The sequence below is a fragment of the Phoca vitulina genome, unplaced genomic scaffold (genome assembly GCF_004348235.1).
Source record: "Phoca vitulina isolate PV1807 unplaced genomic scaffold, GSC_HSeal_1.0 scaffold2, whole genome shotgun sequence".
Lineage (NCBI taxonomy): Eukaryota > Metazoa > Chordata > Mammalia > Carnivora > Phocidae > Phoca > Phoca vitulina.
The window spans coordinates 7,072,165-7,089,913 of record NW_022589705.1 but is presented as its reverse complement, the minus strand read 5'-3'; the positions used below and the strand labels follow the sequence as shown (position 1 = coordinate 7,089,913).

Genomic DNA, 17,749 nt, shown 5'->3' with positions numbered 1-17,749 from the left:
TCCACTTTATTTTACACTTACTGAACTGCACTCACCATCTTCCTCCAGCACAATAAAAGATTCAGGTGTCCGTTCAGGAAGTGGAGGGGGGACTTCATCATCTATCCTTGGAGAAGTTGCTATCCAAAATGCCAGAAATATAACCATAATTCTTCATTAGAAAAATCCAAAGGAAATTCTTTTTTTTAAAAAAAAGATTTATTTATTTATTTGAGGGAGAGAGAGAGAGAGCAAGCATGAGTGGAAGGGAGAGAGAATCTCAAGCAGACCCCATGCTGAGCATGGAGCTGTACATGGGGCTCAATCTCAAGACCCTGAGATCACGATCTAAGCCAAAACTAAGGGCAGTATGCTTAACCCACTGCGCCACCCAGGCGCCCCACCAAAGGAAATTCTTATATTCTAATCTTGATGTAAAGTCCATCAGGCATCATTACAATACTTAAGCTGGTATGTGTTTCCTCAAGGAAAAAGCAAAATAAATTCTCCCATTTTAAGTTGCAAACCCAGGAGGCTTTCCTCCTTCTTCAAAATTTATTATTTCTTTTAAAGGCTCCAAAGTATTTTGATCGAGTCACTGAGTACCAGTTAACAGAATATAAAACATTATATTAATTCGGGAGATTTTGAATTGTTTTCTATATAACCCTTTTGTTTTATATAGAATATACAATAAAGCATGGTAAAGCACTTTGAAATATGCCAAGAATTCAGTTACAGAGTAGGTAGAAGTATAAAGATTTTATTATCTCTTCTTCATTCTACACTGAAGAATGTGGATGTTTTTCCTTTTTACAAAACAATGGCATATCAAGGTTTTCTATTTTTCTACAAAAAAAATTCAGAATTTTTATAGAAAAATTCAAATGCTATTATAAGAAACTGCCACCAGGTGGCAACATGTCAACGATGTTACAATACCTAAAGCCGGGATTTGCTGGTTTGTTTTTTTTTTTTTAAAGATGATGCTCAGAGAAGTTTAAGGTATTGTGGATATCTTAAAAAAAATAATCCTTTAAATTATAAAACAAGATCAAAGAATATAAAATAAAGAAGGAACTAGGTCCAGATAAAATATTTTTGTAACAAACTACACATCCACACATCTGTCTACTAAGAAACGCTGTACAATAAATAATGTTAAAGAAAAAAAAAACTTTCTCTACTTCCTATTCAGGTAAAGTGTTACTTATAAATTTCTGATAATATATCTGGAGAGTTAAACTTGCTCTTTTCTTCACCTTCTTCCATATCAAGCTATTGTAACCATCTCTAGCAGAGTATATACTTCTACTTTCAAACCACTCAATAAAACAAAAACAATATGCATAATATGCAAAAATCCAGGATTATAAAGGTGAAAAAGTATGAACGTAAAGGTGAATATAAGATGAAAATCCGGGGCGCCTGGGTGGCTCAGTCGGTTAAGCGTCTGCCTTCGGCTCAGGTCATGATCCCAGGGTCCTGGGATCAAGCCCCGCATTGGGCTCCCTGCTCGGCAGGGAGCCTGCTTCTCCCTCTCTCTCTGCTGCTCTCCCTGCTTGTGCTCTATCCCTCTCTCTCTCTCAAATAAATAATAAAATCTTAAAAAAAAAAAAAAAGATGAAAGTCCCACACAGAATACTAAATACACATTCTCATCTACTACATTATTACACAAAGATGGGAAGAAATCAGGTCCTCCTCTTCCAACTCCTGCGGGAAGAGAATTCAGTGCTTAGTGATCTGTTCAACTCAGTGCAGCCATATGGTTGAGCAATAAAAGCCCCGAATGACCACGTGGTGCTGTGGATCAAATCCTTCCTGCTGTTCCCTTGGAAGTTGCTTCTGCATAGCAAGGGTAAATTGTGGACCTCTGATATACATCCAGAGGAATGGGGACTGCCTTCTTTAGAGGCACTCTTGCTGGCATAGTTTCATCAATGATTACATGTTTGTTACTGCTATTTTTTAACTTATCACATCAGGAAAACCCTTCTGGAATTTATTTCTTTGAGAAGGAGAAGGAAGAAGGAGAAAGAAGCAGAGAAAGACTAGAGGGAGCATGAGAAGAAACCAAATCTATAGAAACAGAGTGAAATCTAAAATGCCATATAAACTTCTAAAAATAACTTACCTACTACCTCTGTCTCTGGGTTCCGTTGGGGGTAATCAGTTGGAGGACTCAATGCTAAAGAATCATGTGAATTGTAACAAGAAAAGAGGGTTGTAGAAGATGCTGGCAATGGGGAACAAGGTAAAACGTTTCCATCTGGCTTCTCAGGTAAATCAAGAGACATCTTAGAACCAGCACTACTTGGAGACAATGATAAGAAATAAGGATCTTCTAAAGACATGTAAGAATATGCATTAAGAGCCTGAGAGTCCTGCCTCTTTGCATCAGGGGCCTTGCACATTTGGGGCTGAGAGCCAGATGGCAGTGAATCATTGAGTTCTGCTGAAGAAACATGCCTCGCTCTTTGAGCCTGCTCAAGACAAGAGTTGTGGGGTTGAGGTTCCAAACAAGAAACATTTTCCTTGATGTCCAGCTCTTTGGTGTCTCTCTGTTGTATCAGCTCAAAGGGAGTTGATTTGGTCCGCATTATTGGCCCCTTTGAATTAAAATACCTTCCTGCTACATCGGCAGATTTAGAATTTGGACACACTCCAAACAAAATGGCGCTCCAGTCTAAACTCTGATGCTTCTGAAGAGACTCCCCAGCTATTGCAAACGCCTTTGTCTCCCAATTCGTGGTTGTGTCAGCATTTTTGTTACAACTACAATTTAGCTCCAAAAAGTCAAAAGCACTGCTCTGTTCAGTAGGGTGCAAAACTAACCCTTCCTTTTCACTTATGAAAGAAGTCCTGAGGTCAAAGGAAGAAGCTTGTGCACTTTTCACCCTTAGCCTTGGTTTGCTCTGTTGCTTCATCAGATTTGCTTCTCTTATGCCACTGAAACAAAAAGAAAGTAATGATGACACCGCAGCCCAAAGAGGTCTCTTCTTAGCGTCACAATGAGTTAGAAGCATGAGATTTGCCCCCCACCCTGACATAACTAGACAACATTGGGGTGTGTAAAATTGTACTCACCTTTTTGGTAAATTAGGAGAATCAGACTCTGTTTCTAGAGTGGGATTTTGCTCAAGAACTGAATATTGTGCTTGAATCTTCAAGAGAAATAAGGAAGACACTGGTTTTCAGTGAAGAAATGGCAATGAGATATTTTAACATTCATAAAGTTGAGAAATTATTTTTCAGAAACCTAAAGATTTTAAATCATTCATGAAAGAGATGAGTTTCCAAAATATTGAGCCCAATAAGAACTTGTTCACATATCAAGATCAAGGGATCCAAATAAAGGATTAATAGTGTTATAGAAGCTAGAAAGTGTTTGCTTATAGTATCAAATGTGGGAGTTTTAACATGTCTTTAGGGGAACCTTTATTCTTATGAACAATCTACCTTCAGAAATTACATCATCTCAAATCTTAAATTAGTAAGTGCTTATTAGGTCCTCATACTTACCTTGTTCTACCTCTTTCTTCCTTACCATGCTCTAGCTGTACTGTTTTTCTTGCCTTTCCTTAAGCATACCAAACTTGTTTCCAATTCCAGCCTTTCACACTTACTATTCCCTCTGATTAAAATACTCTTGCTCCAGATTTTCCATAACTGGCTCTTTCTAAGTAATTATGCTATACTTAAATGTCACCTGCATAAGAAAACCTTCTCTGACCACTCAACCTAAAATCATACTCCCACATACTTGTCAGTCACTCTCTTTTTTTCTTCATAGCAATTATCACATTATTGAATATGTTACATAGAATCTTAGATACCACCAATTTGTAAAATATATCCTGATTTTAGAAATGTTTAAATATATTTTTTAAATGTCATCAGCCATTGTAAGATTCCACCTATTATGGGTTTAATTATGACTCTCAAAAAGATATGTTGAAATCTAATCCCTGATATCTGTGAATGTGACCTTATATGGAAATAGAGTCTTTGCAGATGTTATTAGTCAAGATGAGGTCATACTGGATTGAGGTGGGCCCTATCACAGTAACTGTGTCCTTATAAAAAGATAAAACAGAGACTCAGAGACATACAGGGAGAATGCCATGTGATGATGGGGACAGAGACTAGAGCAATGTATCCGCAAGCCAATGAATGCCAGAGGTTGCTGCCAAACACCAGAAACTAAAAGACAAGGAAGACTCTTGCTAGAGCTATGAGAGAAAGCATGGCCTTGCTGACACCTTGATTTTGGACTTCCTACTCCAGAACTATGAGAAAATAATTTTTTTTTTTAAAGAAGTACTAGTTTTATGAAGTGTGTTGCATCTAAAGATTAAGATTTTTTTTTTTTTTTTATTTGACAAAGAGAGAGCATACAAGTGCACAAGCAGGGGGAGCGGGAGAGGGAGAAGCAGGCTCCCCACTGAGCAGGGAACCTGATGCAGGGCTCGATTCCAGGAACCTGGGATCATGACCTGAGCCAAAGGCAGATGCTTAACCGACTGAGCCATTCAGAGGCCCTGAAAATAAATTTGTTTTAAGTCCTCCTTAGTTTGTGATATTTGTTACAGCAGGTCTGGTAAACTGATAAGATATTAATATCCCACTTTCAGTAATGGATAGATCAGACAGAAGATCAATAAGGAAATAGAGGACAGACATGAACAACACCATAAACCAATTAAATCTAACAGCACATATAGAACACTCCATGTTACAACATACACATTCTTCTCAAACTTATATGGAACATTGCACAGGATAGACCATATGGTAGGCCACAAAACAAGTCTTTTCTTTTTAAATTTTATTTTATTATGTTATGTTAGTCACCATACAGTATATCATTAGTTTTTGATGTAGTAATCCACAATTCATTGTTTGCATGTAACACCCAGTGCTCCATGCAATACGTGCCCTCCTTAATACCCATCACTGGGCTAACCCATCCCCCCACCCCCGTCCCCTCTAAAACCCTCAGTTTGTTTCTCGGAGTCCATAGTCTCTCATGGTTCTCCGATTCCCCCTTCATTTTTCCCTTCCTTCTCCTAATGTCCTCCATGCTATTACTTGTGTTCCACAAATAAGTGGAACCATATGATAATTGACTTTCTCTGCTTGACTTATTTCACTTAGCATAATCTCCAGTCCCATCCATGTTGATGTCAAAGTTGGGTATTCATCCTTTCTGATGGCTGAGTAATATTCCATTGTATATATGGACCACATCTTCTTTACAAAACAAGTCTTAATAAATTTTAAAATATTGAAGTCATACAAAGTATCTTTTCCAATTATAATGGATTGAAACTAAAAATTAATAACAAAAAGAAAACTAGAAAATTCACAAATGTGTGTAAATTAAACAACTAATGGGTCAAAGAAGAAATCACAACAGAAATTAGAAAATACTTAAAAATGAACAAAAACACAGCATACCAAAATGTATGAGATATAGTGAAAGCGATATTCAGAGGGAATTTATAGCTATAGATGCCTACTCTTAAAAAGAAAGATCTTGGGTGCAACACTATATGTTAATTAATTGAATTTAAATAAAAAAAGAAGAAAGATCTCAAATCAATAACTTAGCTTTACACCTAAGGAACTAGAAAAAAAGCAAACTAAACCAAAAGCTAGCAGAAGGAAGGAAATATTAAAGATTAAGCAGAGCTAAATGAAATAGAGACTAAGAAAACAATGGAGAAAATCAACAAAACCAAAAATTGATCCTTTGAAGAGTTCAATAAAAGTGACAAACCTTAGTTAGATTGACTAAGGAAAAAAGAAGACTCAAATTACCAAAATCTCAAATTACAGAAATAAAAGTGGGTATGTTACTACCAATTTTACAGAAATAAAAAGTATTATAAGACAATAATGTGAACAATTGTACACCGACAAATTGTACAACCTAGATGAAATGGACAAATTCTTAGAAACATACGATCAACCAAACTGACTCAGGAAGAAATAGAAAATTTGAATAGACCTAGTAAGTAGACTGAATCAGTAATCAAAAGACCTTCCAACAAAAAAACGCCAGGACCAGATGGTTTCATTAGTGAATTCTACCAAACATTTAATGAAGAATTAATACCAGTCTTTCACAAACTCTCCCAAAAAGTTGACACTTGCTAAGTCATACTATGATGCCAGCATTACCCTGATACCAAGGCCAGACAAAGATACTACAAGAAAAAGAAAACTATAGATCAGTATCATTTATGATTATTGATGTAAAGTCCTCAACCAAATACTAGCATACTGAATTCAGCATCATATTAAAAGGATTATATGTCATGACAAAGTGGGATTTATTCCCAGAATGCAAGGATTGTTCAACATACAAAAATCAATCACTATAATACGCCACATTAATAAAATAAAGGAGAAAACCCTCACATGAGCATGTCAGTTGAAGCAGAAGAAAAGCATTTGAAAAAATTCATGATAAAAACAACAGTGCAGAATATACAGACAACTCCTAAGACTCAACAACAGCAACAACAAAAACCCAATTCAAAAATGGGCAAAAAACATATATAGACAATTTTCAAAAGATGATATACAAATGGCCAATGAGCACATGAAAAATGCTCTCCATTGCTAATCAGGAAAATACAAACCAGAACCACAATGAGATACCACTTTATACCCATTGGATGGTTACCATAAATAAGCAAACAAAAATAGTTGCTAAGGATATGGAGAAATTGGAACCTTGTATATTGTTAGTAGGGATGTAAAATGGTGTAGCTGCTGTAAAAATCAGTATGGCAGTGCCTCAAAAAATTAAACACAGAATTATCATGTGAGGAGCACCCGGCTGGCTTGGTCAGAAGAGCATGTGACTCTTGATATCAGGGTCGTGAGTTCGAGCCCCATGTTGAGTGTACAGATTACTTAAATAAATATTAAAAAAAAAAAAAAGAATTACCATATGACCCAGCATTTCCACTTCTGCATATATACCCGAAAGAACTGAAAACAGGAACACAAAAAGATATTTACACACTCACGATCTTAGCAGTATTATTCACAATAGCCAAAAGGTGGAAGTAAACCCCCATTCACCAATGGATGAATGGAGAAACAAAGTGTGGCATACAATGGAATATTATTCAGCCTTAAAAAAGAAGGAAATTCTGACATATTATGACATTGATGAACCTTGAGGACATTATGCTAAGTGCAATAAGCCAGACACAAAAGGACAAATATCATGTGATCCCACTAATATGACGTACCTAGAGTAGTCAAATTCATAGATACAAATGGTAGAATAGTGGTTGCCAAAGATGGGGGGAGGGGAAGAAGGATTGGGGAACTATTATTTAACAGATATAAAGTTTCAGTTTTTCAAGATAAAAAGAGTCCTGGAAATGTATGGTGGTGATAATTGCACAACAATATGAATGTTCATAGTACCATTGAACTATGCACATAGAATTAATTAAGGTGGTTAAATTTATGTATATTTTACCACAATTTTAAAAAAGATTTTATTTTAGGGAGAGAGCGTGTATGCATGCACACATGCAAACAGGGGGAGGAGCAGAGGGAGAGGAAGAGGAAGAGGGAAAGAATCCCAAGCAGACTCCGTGCTGAGCACAAGCCTGACTGGACTTGATCCCACAACCCCAACATCATGACCAAGCCAAAACCAAGTGTCAACACTCAACTGACTGAGCCACACAGGTGCCCCTACTTTACCACAATTTAAAAATTTTGAAAAAAAATAGGCAAAGGACTTGGATATACATTTGTCCAAAGAAGATACACAAACGGCCTATAAGCACACAAAAATGATGCTCAACATCAATTAATCATTAGGGAAATGCAAATCAAAACCATGAGATACCACTTGACACCCATTAGGATGGCTATTATCTAGAAAAAAAAAAAAACCCAAAACCAGAAAATACCAAGTGGTGGCATGGATGTGGAGAAATTGAAACTCTTGTGCATTGCTAGTGGGGATGTAAAATTTTGCAGCTGCTGTAAAAAACAGTATGGCAGTACCTTTAAAAACTAAACCTAGAATTACTGTATGATCCAGCAATTCCTGGATTCTTCTGGGTATATACCCCAAAGAATTTAAAGTAGGGACTTCAACAAATATTGGTACACCGATTTTTTAAAAAGATTTTATTTATTTATTTGAGAGAGAGAGAGAGCACACAAACAGGGGAAGCAGCAGAGGGAGAGACAGAAACAGGCTCTCCGCTGAGCAGGGAGCCTGATGCGGGGCTCGATCCCAGGACCCTGGGATCGTGACCTGAGCCGAAGGCAGGCACTTAACCGACTGAGCCACCCAGGCGCCCCTGTACAACAATTTTTATAGCAGCATTATTCACAGTAACCAAAAGGTGGAAACAATTCAAGTATCAATTGGTGGATGAATGAATAAGCAAAATGTGGGATATACACACAATTGAATATTATACAACCATAAAAAGGAATGAAATTCTGATGCATACTAAAAAAAATAGATGAACCTTAAAAACATGCCACATGAAATAAGCCAGATTCAAAAGAATAAATACATGATTCCACATATATGATGTACCTAGAATAAGCAATCTTATAGAGACAAAAATTAGAATAGAAGTTGTTAGGGGTTGGGGTAGGGGGCATGGAGAGTTTCTGTTTAGGATGATGAAAAATTTCTAGAAATAAATAGTAGTGATGGTCATGCATATAGCGAAGGTACTTACTGCCACTGCATTATATACTTAAAAATGGTTAAGGTGGTAATTTTTTCCACTGTGATACAATGATAGATTTGACCACAACAGAAAATATGAATGGGGCAAGTGTTTCCTCCTCCTGTTTTCTGGTATAGATTGTGTAAAATTCATGGTAATTCTTCCCTAAATATTTGGTTGGAATACTCAAGTGAAATCATGTGGGTCTAGAGATTTCTTTTTTGGGAGTTTTAAATTATGAATTCCATCTCCTTGACTGTTATGGGGCTATTCAAATGATTTATTTCATGTTGAGTAAGCTATGGTAGTTTGTGTTTCATGAGGAAGTAATCCATTTTGTCTAAGTTGTCATGTGTAGATGTGTCCAGTTCATACTATATTCCTTTATTATCCTTTTGATATCTGCAGAGACTCTAGGGCTCTCCCATTTCACTCCTGATATTGGTCATTTCTATCTTCTTTTTTCCTCAGCTGTCTTCATAGAGGTTTGTCAACTTTATTGATCATTTTGGCTCTTTTTTCCACAGTTTTTGTTTTCAATTTCATTGATTTCTGCTCATTATTTCTTTCCTTCTCTTTTCTTTGGGTTTATTTTGCTTTTTTCCTCCCTTAGACTCTTAAAAGTGGGAGCTCAGATTGTTGATTTGAGACCTTTGCTGTTTTCAAATGTTTGCATTTAGAGTGCTATAAACTTTCCTCTCAAAACTGCTGTAGCTCTGTCCCACAAATGTCAATGTGTTCATTTTTATTCAGTTCAATGTGTGTTTTTTTAAAAATTTCCCATGAAACTCCCTCTTTCACTCAATGGATTATTTAGAAGAATGTAGTTTAGTTTCCAAGTGTTTGGACCTTTTCCTGTTATCTTTCTGTTATTGACTTCTAGTTTGATTCCACTGTGGTCAGAGAATACATTCTGTATGATTTCAGTTCTTTTAGATGTTTGAGATTGTTTTGTGGCCCTGAATATAACTGATCTCAACACTTGAAAAAAAAGATGTGTGTTCTTGTGATGTTGATTGGAATGTTCTATAAATATCAATTTGATCCTGTTGGTTGATGGTGGTGTTGAGTTATCCTATATTCTTGCTGATTTTCCATTGAGTTTTTCTATCAATTGTTAAGAGAGGGGTACTGAACTATAACCAGATTTGTCTATTTCTCCTTTCAGTTCTGTCAGTTTTTGCTTCACATATTTTATAGCTCTGTTTGGTTCATACACACTTAGGACTACTATCTATGTCTTATTGGCGGATTGATCCTTTTATCATTATATAATGTCCCTTCCTGCCTATGATAATTTTCTTTGCTCTGAAGCCTACTTTATCTGATATTAATAGAGCTACTCTTGCTATATTCTTTCCTTTATTCATGTTTATATTTATTTTTAATTTTTTTGCCATTTAACATTATTTTACTCTAGCATAAAAGACTTTTCTTTCTTACAGATTATTTCCTTGGAGCTCTAGTGGACCTGACTATTGTATAGGTACCCTGGGTTTAGATTCAAAATCTCCCCATAAATGACCACAACAAATCTTTAGGCCACATCTTTTGAAATCCATTGAAAGGTGGATTAACAATTTTCCAAACAATCTATAGACAATAGAACTCTGACCATAAAGAGTACATTAACTCAACTTACACTACAATAGTCCTGCTGACCTTCTATTATCCTTATTTTTTTCTTCAAAAAATTTTTTTAGATTTTATTTATTTATTTGAGAGAGAGAGGGAGAGCAAGAGAAGAGTGAGAGGGAGAAGCAGACTCCTCACTAAGTGGAGAGCCTGTTGTGGGACTTGATCCCAGGACCCTGAGATCATGACCTGAGCCAAAGGCAGACACTTAACCGACTGAGCCACCCAGGTGCCCCTTCTTCAAATTTTTATTTAAATTCTAGTTAACTAACATATAATGTAATATTGGTGTCAGGAGTAGAATTTGGTGATTCATCACTTACTATTATACCCAGTGCTCAACACAAGTGCCCTCCTTAATACCCATCACCCATTTAGCCCATCCCCCTCCATCAACCCTGTTTGTTCTCTATAGTTAACATGGTTTATTTCCCTCGCTTTTCCCCCTTCTCCTATGTTCATCTGTTTTGTTTCTTAAATTCCACATATGAATGAAATCATATGGTATTTGTCTTTCTCTGACTGACTTGTTTCAGTTACATAATACACTCAAGCTCAATCCACGTGTTGCAAATGGCAAGATTTCATTCTTTTTGATGGCTGAGTAATATTCCATTATATATAATATTCCATTATATATATATGTATATATGCCACATCTTCTTTATCCATTCATTAGTCAATGGGCATTTGGGCTCTTTTCCATAATTGGGCTATTGTTGATAATGCTACTATAAACATCAGAGTACATGTGCCCCTTTGAATTAGTATTTTTGTTCCTTACTCATGTTTATATGAATACATGATATATCTTTTTCCCAATCTTTACTTTAAACCAACCTATATATTTGAAATATATTTCTTATAGACAGCATATAGATGTTTTCAATACACTCTGCCAATCTGTCTTTTAACTGATATATGTATACCATTTACATTTAATGTAATTATTGATATGTCAGGGCTTAAGTCTGCCATTTTATTTTTTGTTTTCTGTTTGTTCTGTTTTTCATTTCTTTTTTCTTTCTCCTGAATTTTTAGAATTTCATTTTGATTTACCTATAGTGTTTTTTAAGGTATATCTTTGTAGAGTTTTTGTAGTGGTGGCTCTAGGTATTACATTATATATACATAACCTATCACAGTCTACAGGTGTTATTAGTTCACTAGTTCAAGTACAGAAACCTCTCCCTTTACGTCCCTAACCCTTCCCTGTTTATAATTGTCTTAAGTATTTCCTCTAATACATAAAATTATACACATCAGACTGTATAATTTTTGCTTCAATAATCAAGCAATTTAGAAAACTCAAGAAGAAAAAGAAAATCTATTACATTTACCCATGCTTTTGCTTATCATGTTCTCCCTTTCATCATTTCCTTTCTGCTTAGAAAACTTCCTTTGTCATTTTTTTAAAGATAGGTCTACCAAACAAATTCTCTTAGTTTGTTTGTTTGTTTGTTTGTTTTTCATCTGAGAATGTCTTGATTTCTTCTTCATTCCTGAAGGATATTTTTACTGGGTATGGGATTCTGGGTTGCCATTTATTTTTTTTCAGCACTGGAGAAATATTGTTTCACTTTCTTCTGGCTTCCATGGTTTCTGATGACAATTTTGCTATCATACTAATTGTTTTCTCCCTACAGTTAAGATCATTATCCTATGGCTGTTTCCTAGAACTTTTGTCTTTAGTTTTCAGAAGTTTAATTATACTGAGTCTTTTTTGTTTTGTTTTGTTTTTTAAGATTTTATTTATTTGACAGAGAGAGACAGCGAGAGAGGGAACACAAGCAGGGGGAGTTGGAGGGGGGAGAAGCAGGCCTTCCGCGGGGCAGGGAGCCCGATGCGGGGCTCGATCCCAGGACCCTGGGACCATGACCTGAGCTGAAGGCAGATGCTTAACGACTGAGCCACCTAGGCGCCCCTATACTGAGTCTTTAAGTACTTTTTTAGCCTTGCCTTTTTTCTCCTCTCCTTCTTAGACTTTGCTGACACAAATGCTAGTTTTTTTGTTGTAGTCCTTTAGGTTCCCTAAGGCTCTGTTTGTTCTTTTTTTTCCAGTCTATTTTATTTCTGATGTTTAGATTGGGTAATTCCTATTGTTCTATCTTCTAGCTCATTAGTTCTTTTTTTCTGTATGTACCCTGAATTCTGCTGTTGAGCTCATCTACTAAGCTATTTCGTTTCAGTTACTACCTTTTTCAATTCTATAATTGCCATCAGTTCTTCTTTATATCTTCTGGATTTTTTGCTGAATCTTTTTCTATTTATTGCTGAGCCTTTCCATTTTTAAAAAAATTTTAAGCATGTTTGTAATTGCTCATTGAAGCATTTTAATTGGGGCTGCTTTTAAAACTTTGTCAGATAATTCTAACATCTTTATCATCTCAGTATTGTCATCTATTGGTTGTCTTTTATTCATTTGGTTTGAGATCTTCCTGATTCTTGGTATGATGAGTGATTTCAGTTGAAACCTAGACATTTTTGTATTGTTACGAGGCTCTGGATCTTAGTTAAATCTTCTCTTTTAGCTAGGTTCTTTTATTTTTAACTCCATTCTACAGAGGAAAGGGAAGGTGCTGCCTCATTACTGCCTTGTTACTGCTGGTGTATTCTACTTCTACCAGTTTCCTCACTGAGTGTTTGTTGACACCCAAGGGGAGACATCACAGGAGAAGCTCCCCATGTGGTCTCTACTGACACTGTGGTAGGGGTGGCCTTATCACCGCTGGATGATGGTGGAAGTCCTAACTCTCTACTAGCCTTCTTCGGATACTACTTCAGTGGGAAGGCATTAGGGTACCATGTTACTGTCCAGTGGAAGCTCGCTCCCCATGCAGTCTCCAATGACACTGCAGGAAACCCTCATTTCAGGCCATTAAGGATGAAAGTCCTACCTCTTTACCTGACCTTCTCTGACACCACTCTGGCATTCTACTACAGTGTTAGAAAGGTGGGAATCTAGGACCCCACTCAGCCTTTGCTGACATGGGTGGGGTTGGGGGACCATTATTTTCTGTGGTGTTGACTGAAGTAGAGTGATGATTATCTAAAAGTTTTCTGTCTTGCTGGACTGCCCCTTTTCTGGTCCTTTGGCTAGACAGAGCAGGCTGTTGTTGGGGCTTTTTTGTCTGCATCCCTGGCTTTTCCATGTTGTTGACTTCTTCAGTTTCCAGTCTGGGATATATGAGTCAAAAGAAAACCCAAGGAACTTACCATCATGTCTTTCCTCAGGTTCCAAGATCCTTAGCTGGCCTGTCTTCTTTCTATCTCTCAGAGCTTTCTTATAGTTGTTTTATATATAATGTCAATTATATAATGGTTTCTGGTTGCACTTAGTGGGAGGAATAGGGAAAAGTATGTCTATTTGATCTTTCCAGAAACAGAAGTCCTCTTTAGTTAACTGTAAGCAATTCTCTCTGTGGGAGTTTGAACTGTGTTGCTATGTTCCCATTTACTGAATAAGGGCCCACTCCAAACAACCCAACTGGAGCCATGGCCCTGCTACTGGGCTAAATTTGAGTACTGGCATTTCCTGGAACCTAAATAAAATATTAGCCCACATATTCCAGCAACATATCAAAAGAATATTTTTTTGTTGGGGTGCCTGCGTGGCTCAGTCATTAAGCGTCTGCCTTCAGCTCAGGTCATGATCCCAGGATCCTGGGATCAAGCCCCACATCGGGCTCCCTGCTCCACGGGAAGCCTGCTTCTCCCTCTCCCACTCCCCCTGCTTGTGTTCCCTGTCTTGCTGTGTCTCTCTCTGTCAAATAAATAAATAAAATCTTTTTTAAAAAAGAATATTTTTTGTTCAAGAAGGGTTAATTCTAAGAATACAGGGATGGTTTGATATTAACAAATCCAATGGTATGACTGTATTAATAAGTCAAAGGAGAAATCCACGTGAGCACTCCATGAATTCAAAATATGCAATTGACAGAATTCAACATTCTTTCTCTAAAAATTTCCTAATAAAATAGAAATCAATGAATACACTCTTTAAACAATTGAAAAATAATAGTCCAATTTATAATTGCACCAAAATGAATAAGATACCTAGGAATAAATTTAACCAAGGAGGTGAAAGACATTGATTAAAGAAATTGAAGATGACACAACAAATGGAAAGATATACCATGTTCATGAATTGGAAGAATTAATATTCTTAAAATGTTCATACAACCCAAAGCAATTTACAGATTCAATGCAATCTCTGTCAAAATACCAATAGCATTTTTCACAGAACTAGAACAAATAATCCTAAAATTGATATGGAACTACAAAAGACCTCAAAGAGTCAAAGCCCAATCTTGAGAAAGTAAACAAAGCTAGACATAGCACAATCCCATATTTCAAGATATATTACAAAGCTAGAGTCATCAAAACAGTATGTACTGACACAAAAATAGACACATAGATCAATGGAACAGATAGAGAGCCCAGAAACAGACCCACATTTATATGATCAATTAATCCATGACAAAGGTGGCAAGAATATACAATGGGGTGGGGCACCTGGGTGGCTCAGTTTTTGAGTGTCTGCTTTCGGCTCGGGTCATGATCTTGGGGTCCTGGGATTGAGCCCCAGCGCAGTTTGGCCTCCTGCTCAGCACGGAGTCAGCTTCTCCCTCTGCCCCTCCCCCTACTTGTGTGTGCACGCTCTCTCTCTGTCTCTCTCTCTCTCTCTCTCTCTCACTCTGTGTCTCAAATAAATAAATAAATAACTTAAAAAAAAAGACTATACAATGGGAAAATGACAGTCTTTTCAATAAATGGTGTTGGGAAAACTGGACAGCTACATGCAAAAGAATTAAACTAGACCACTCTCTTACATCATACACAAAAATAAACTCAAAGTGGATTAAAGACCTAAATGTGAGGCCTAAAACCATCAAACTCCTAAAAGAAAACATAGGTAATTTCTTACAGTAATCTCTTGGACACTGGCCTTAGCAACATATTTACAGCTATGTCTCCTCAGGCAAGGGAAACAAAAGCAAAAATAAACTATGGGGAATATCAAAATAAAAATCTTCGGCACAGAAAGGAAATCATCAACAAAACAAAAGGCAACCTACTGAATGGAAGAAGACATTTGTAAATGATATATTCAAAGGAGTTAATATCTAAAATATATAAAGAACTTGTACAACTCAACATCAAAAAAAAATCTGATTAAAAAATAGGCAGAGGACATGAATAGACATTTTTCTTTTTTTTTTTTTTAAGATTTTATTTATTTGACAGAGACACATCGAGAGAGGGAACACAAGCAGGGGGAGTGGGAGAGGGAGAAGCAGGCTTCCTGTGGAGCAGGGAGCCCGATGCGGGGCTCGATCCCAGGACCCCGGGATCATGACCCAAGCGGAAGGCAGACGCCCAACGACTGAGCCACCTAGGCGCCCTGAATAGACATTTTTCTAAAGAAGACATGCAGATGGCCTATAGGCACATGAAAGATGCTCAAAACACTAATCATCAGGGATATGCAAATCAAAACCACAATGAGATATCACCTCACACCTGTCAGAATGGCTAAAATAAAAAGCACAAGAAACAAGTCTTAGAGAGGAAGTAGAGAAAAGGGAACTCTCGTGCAGTGTTGGTGAGAATGTAAATTGGTGCAGCCACTATGGAAAACAGTATGGAGGTTCCTTAAAAAATTAAAAATAAGACTGCCATTTGATCCAGTAATCACACTACTGGGTATTTACTCAAAGAATACAAAAACACTAATTTCAAGGGATATATGCACTCCTATGTTTATTGCAGCATTATTTACAATAGACAAACTATGGAAGCAGCTCAAGCATCCATCCATAGACGAATGAATATTCCATATAAAAAAGAATGAAATCCTGCCATTTGTGACAACATGGATGAACCTAGAGGGTATTATGCTAAGTGAAATAAGTCAAACGGAGGAAGATAAATACCATATGTTTTCACTCATTTGGGGAATCTAAAAAGCAAAATTAACAACAATAAAAAAAAAGACTCTTTTTTTTTTTTTTAAATAGGCTCCAGGCCCAGCGAAGAGCCCAACATGGGGCTTGAACTCACGACCCTGAGATCAAGACCTGAGCTAAGATCAAGAGTTGGAAACTTAATTGACTGAGCTACTCAGATGCCCCCCAAAAACTCTTAACTATAGAGAATAAACTGGTGGTTGCCAGGGAGGAGGTAGGTGGGGGAAGAGGTGAAATAGATGATGGGGATTAAGAGGTATAAAACAAACAAACAGATATCTCCAATCAAGTCAGCATCACACTTGATAGTGAAACATGAAAATTTTTCCCATTAAAATTTGGTTGTCCATATCACCTTTATCATTTAACTTTGGTCTGGGAATACTAGCCAATAAAACATACATAAATAGGATATAAGTAAAAATTTCTGACAAGACTATACTCTTATTTCACATCTTTCCACCACATTGTTTTCCCTTGAAGTTGACACTAACTAGGATTGCTTAGTCCATTTCAAACCTCAACAGTTTTTCTGGTTTTCTTTCCTTCCTCATGATTCAGCATTTGACTGATAGGAGTTATGATCAGAATCATGTCTTATGTACTTTGTATTCCTAATACTAGGTAGTAGCTAGGTAGCAGGTCCTCAGTGAATATTTTCAGATTAAGAATCCAAAATGTGATATTAAAAATTAAATTAAGAAATATATGTTACAAAATATACCCTTGAAATGTAAATCAGTAATTTTATCTTCTTTAAGTTTGTTCAGAACCTAGTGCTTTGTGACTACACAGTAAGTATTTGACTCATCAATTTTTGTGATGAGATCAAAATAGCATATCCTGGAATACTCAATATTTAATTAGAATTTGGTTAAATCATAATCGTTTTTATATGTAAGACCCTCAGCTAAAAATTCCTCTGCATATTCTAAAATATTCCCAAAATTTGATGAGACTTATGCAATCAAAGTGAGCCTAGAGGGGATGCCTGGGTGGCTCAGTCATTAAGCGTCTGCCTTCGGCTCAGGTCATGATCCCAGGGTCCTGGGATCGAGTCCCACATCGGGCTCCCTGCTCTGCGGGAAGCCTGCTTCTCCCTCTCCCACTCCCCCTGCTTGTGTTCCTGCTCTTGCTATGTCTCTCTCTGTCAAATAAATAAATAAAATCTTTAAAAAAAAAAAAAAAAGTGAGCCTAGAGGAACCTGAAAAATCACATTAGTGCTCAACTATGATTTCACTTTGTAACTGTCACTCTCACTTTTAACTTGCCACACAGCTATTTGACCTGGGAACAGAATATACACTTGCCCTGTCACTCACTCCTATTGTTTCTAAATTGAGCTGAAACTTGTATACAGTAGGTTAACCAAAAGATTCATTTTCTAAGTTGAAGTACTTCAATTAATTGGTCCTTCTCCACAGGAGATT

At 36.7% G+C, this 17,749-nt stretch overlaps 1 protein-coding gene across 1 annotated transcript in view; it reads right to left on the bottom strand.

Moving 5' to 3' along the window:
• PTPN22 (protein tyrosine phosphatase non-receptor type 22) overlaps positions 1–17,749 on the bottom strand; it is a 62,547-nt gene that overhangs the window by 18,351 nt on the left and 26,447 nt on the right. The window contains exons 13-15 of the mRNA XM_032421230.1: positions 3,070–3,146; positions 2,117–2,931; positions 36–119 (exon numbers count right to left, since the gene is read on the bottom strand). Coding sequence (XP_032277121.1) covers positions 36–119; positions 2,117–2,931; positions 3,070–3,146 — 976 coding nt within the window. The remainder of the gene's footprint in view (positions 1–35; positions 120–2,116; positions 2,932–3,069; positions 3,147–17,749) is intronic.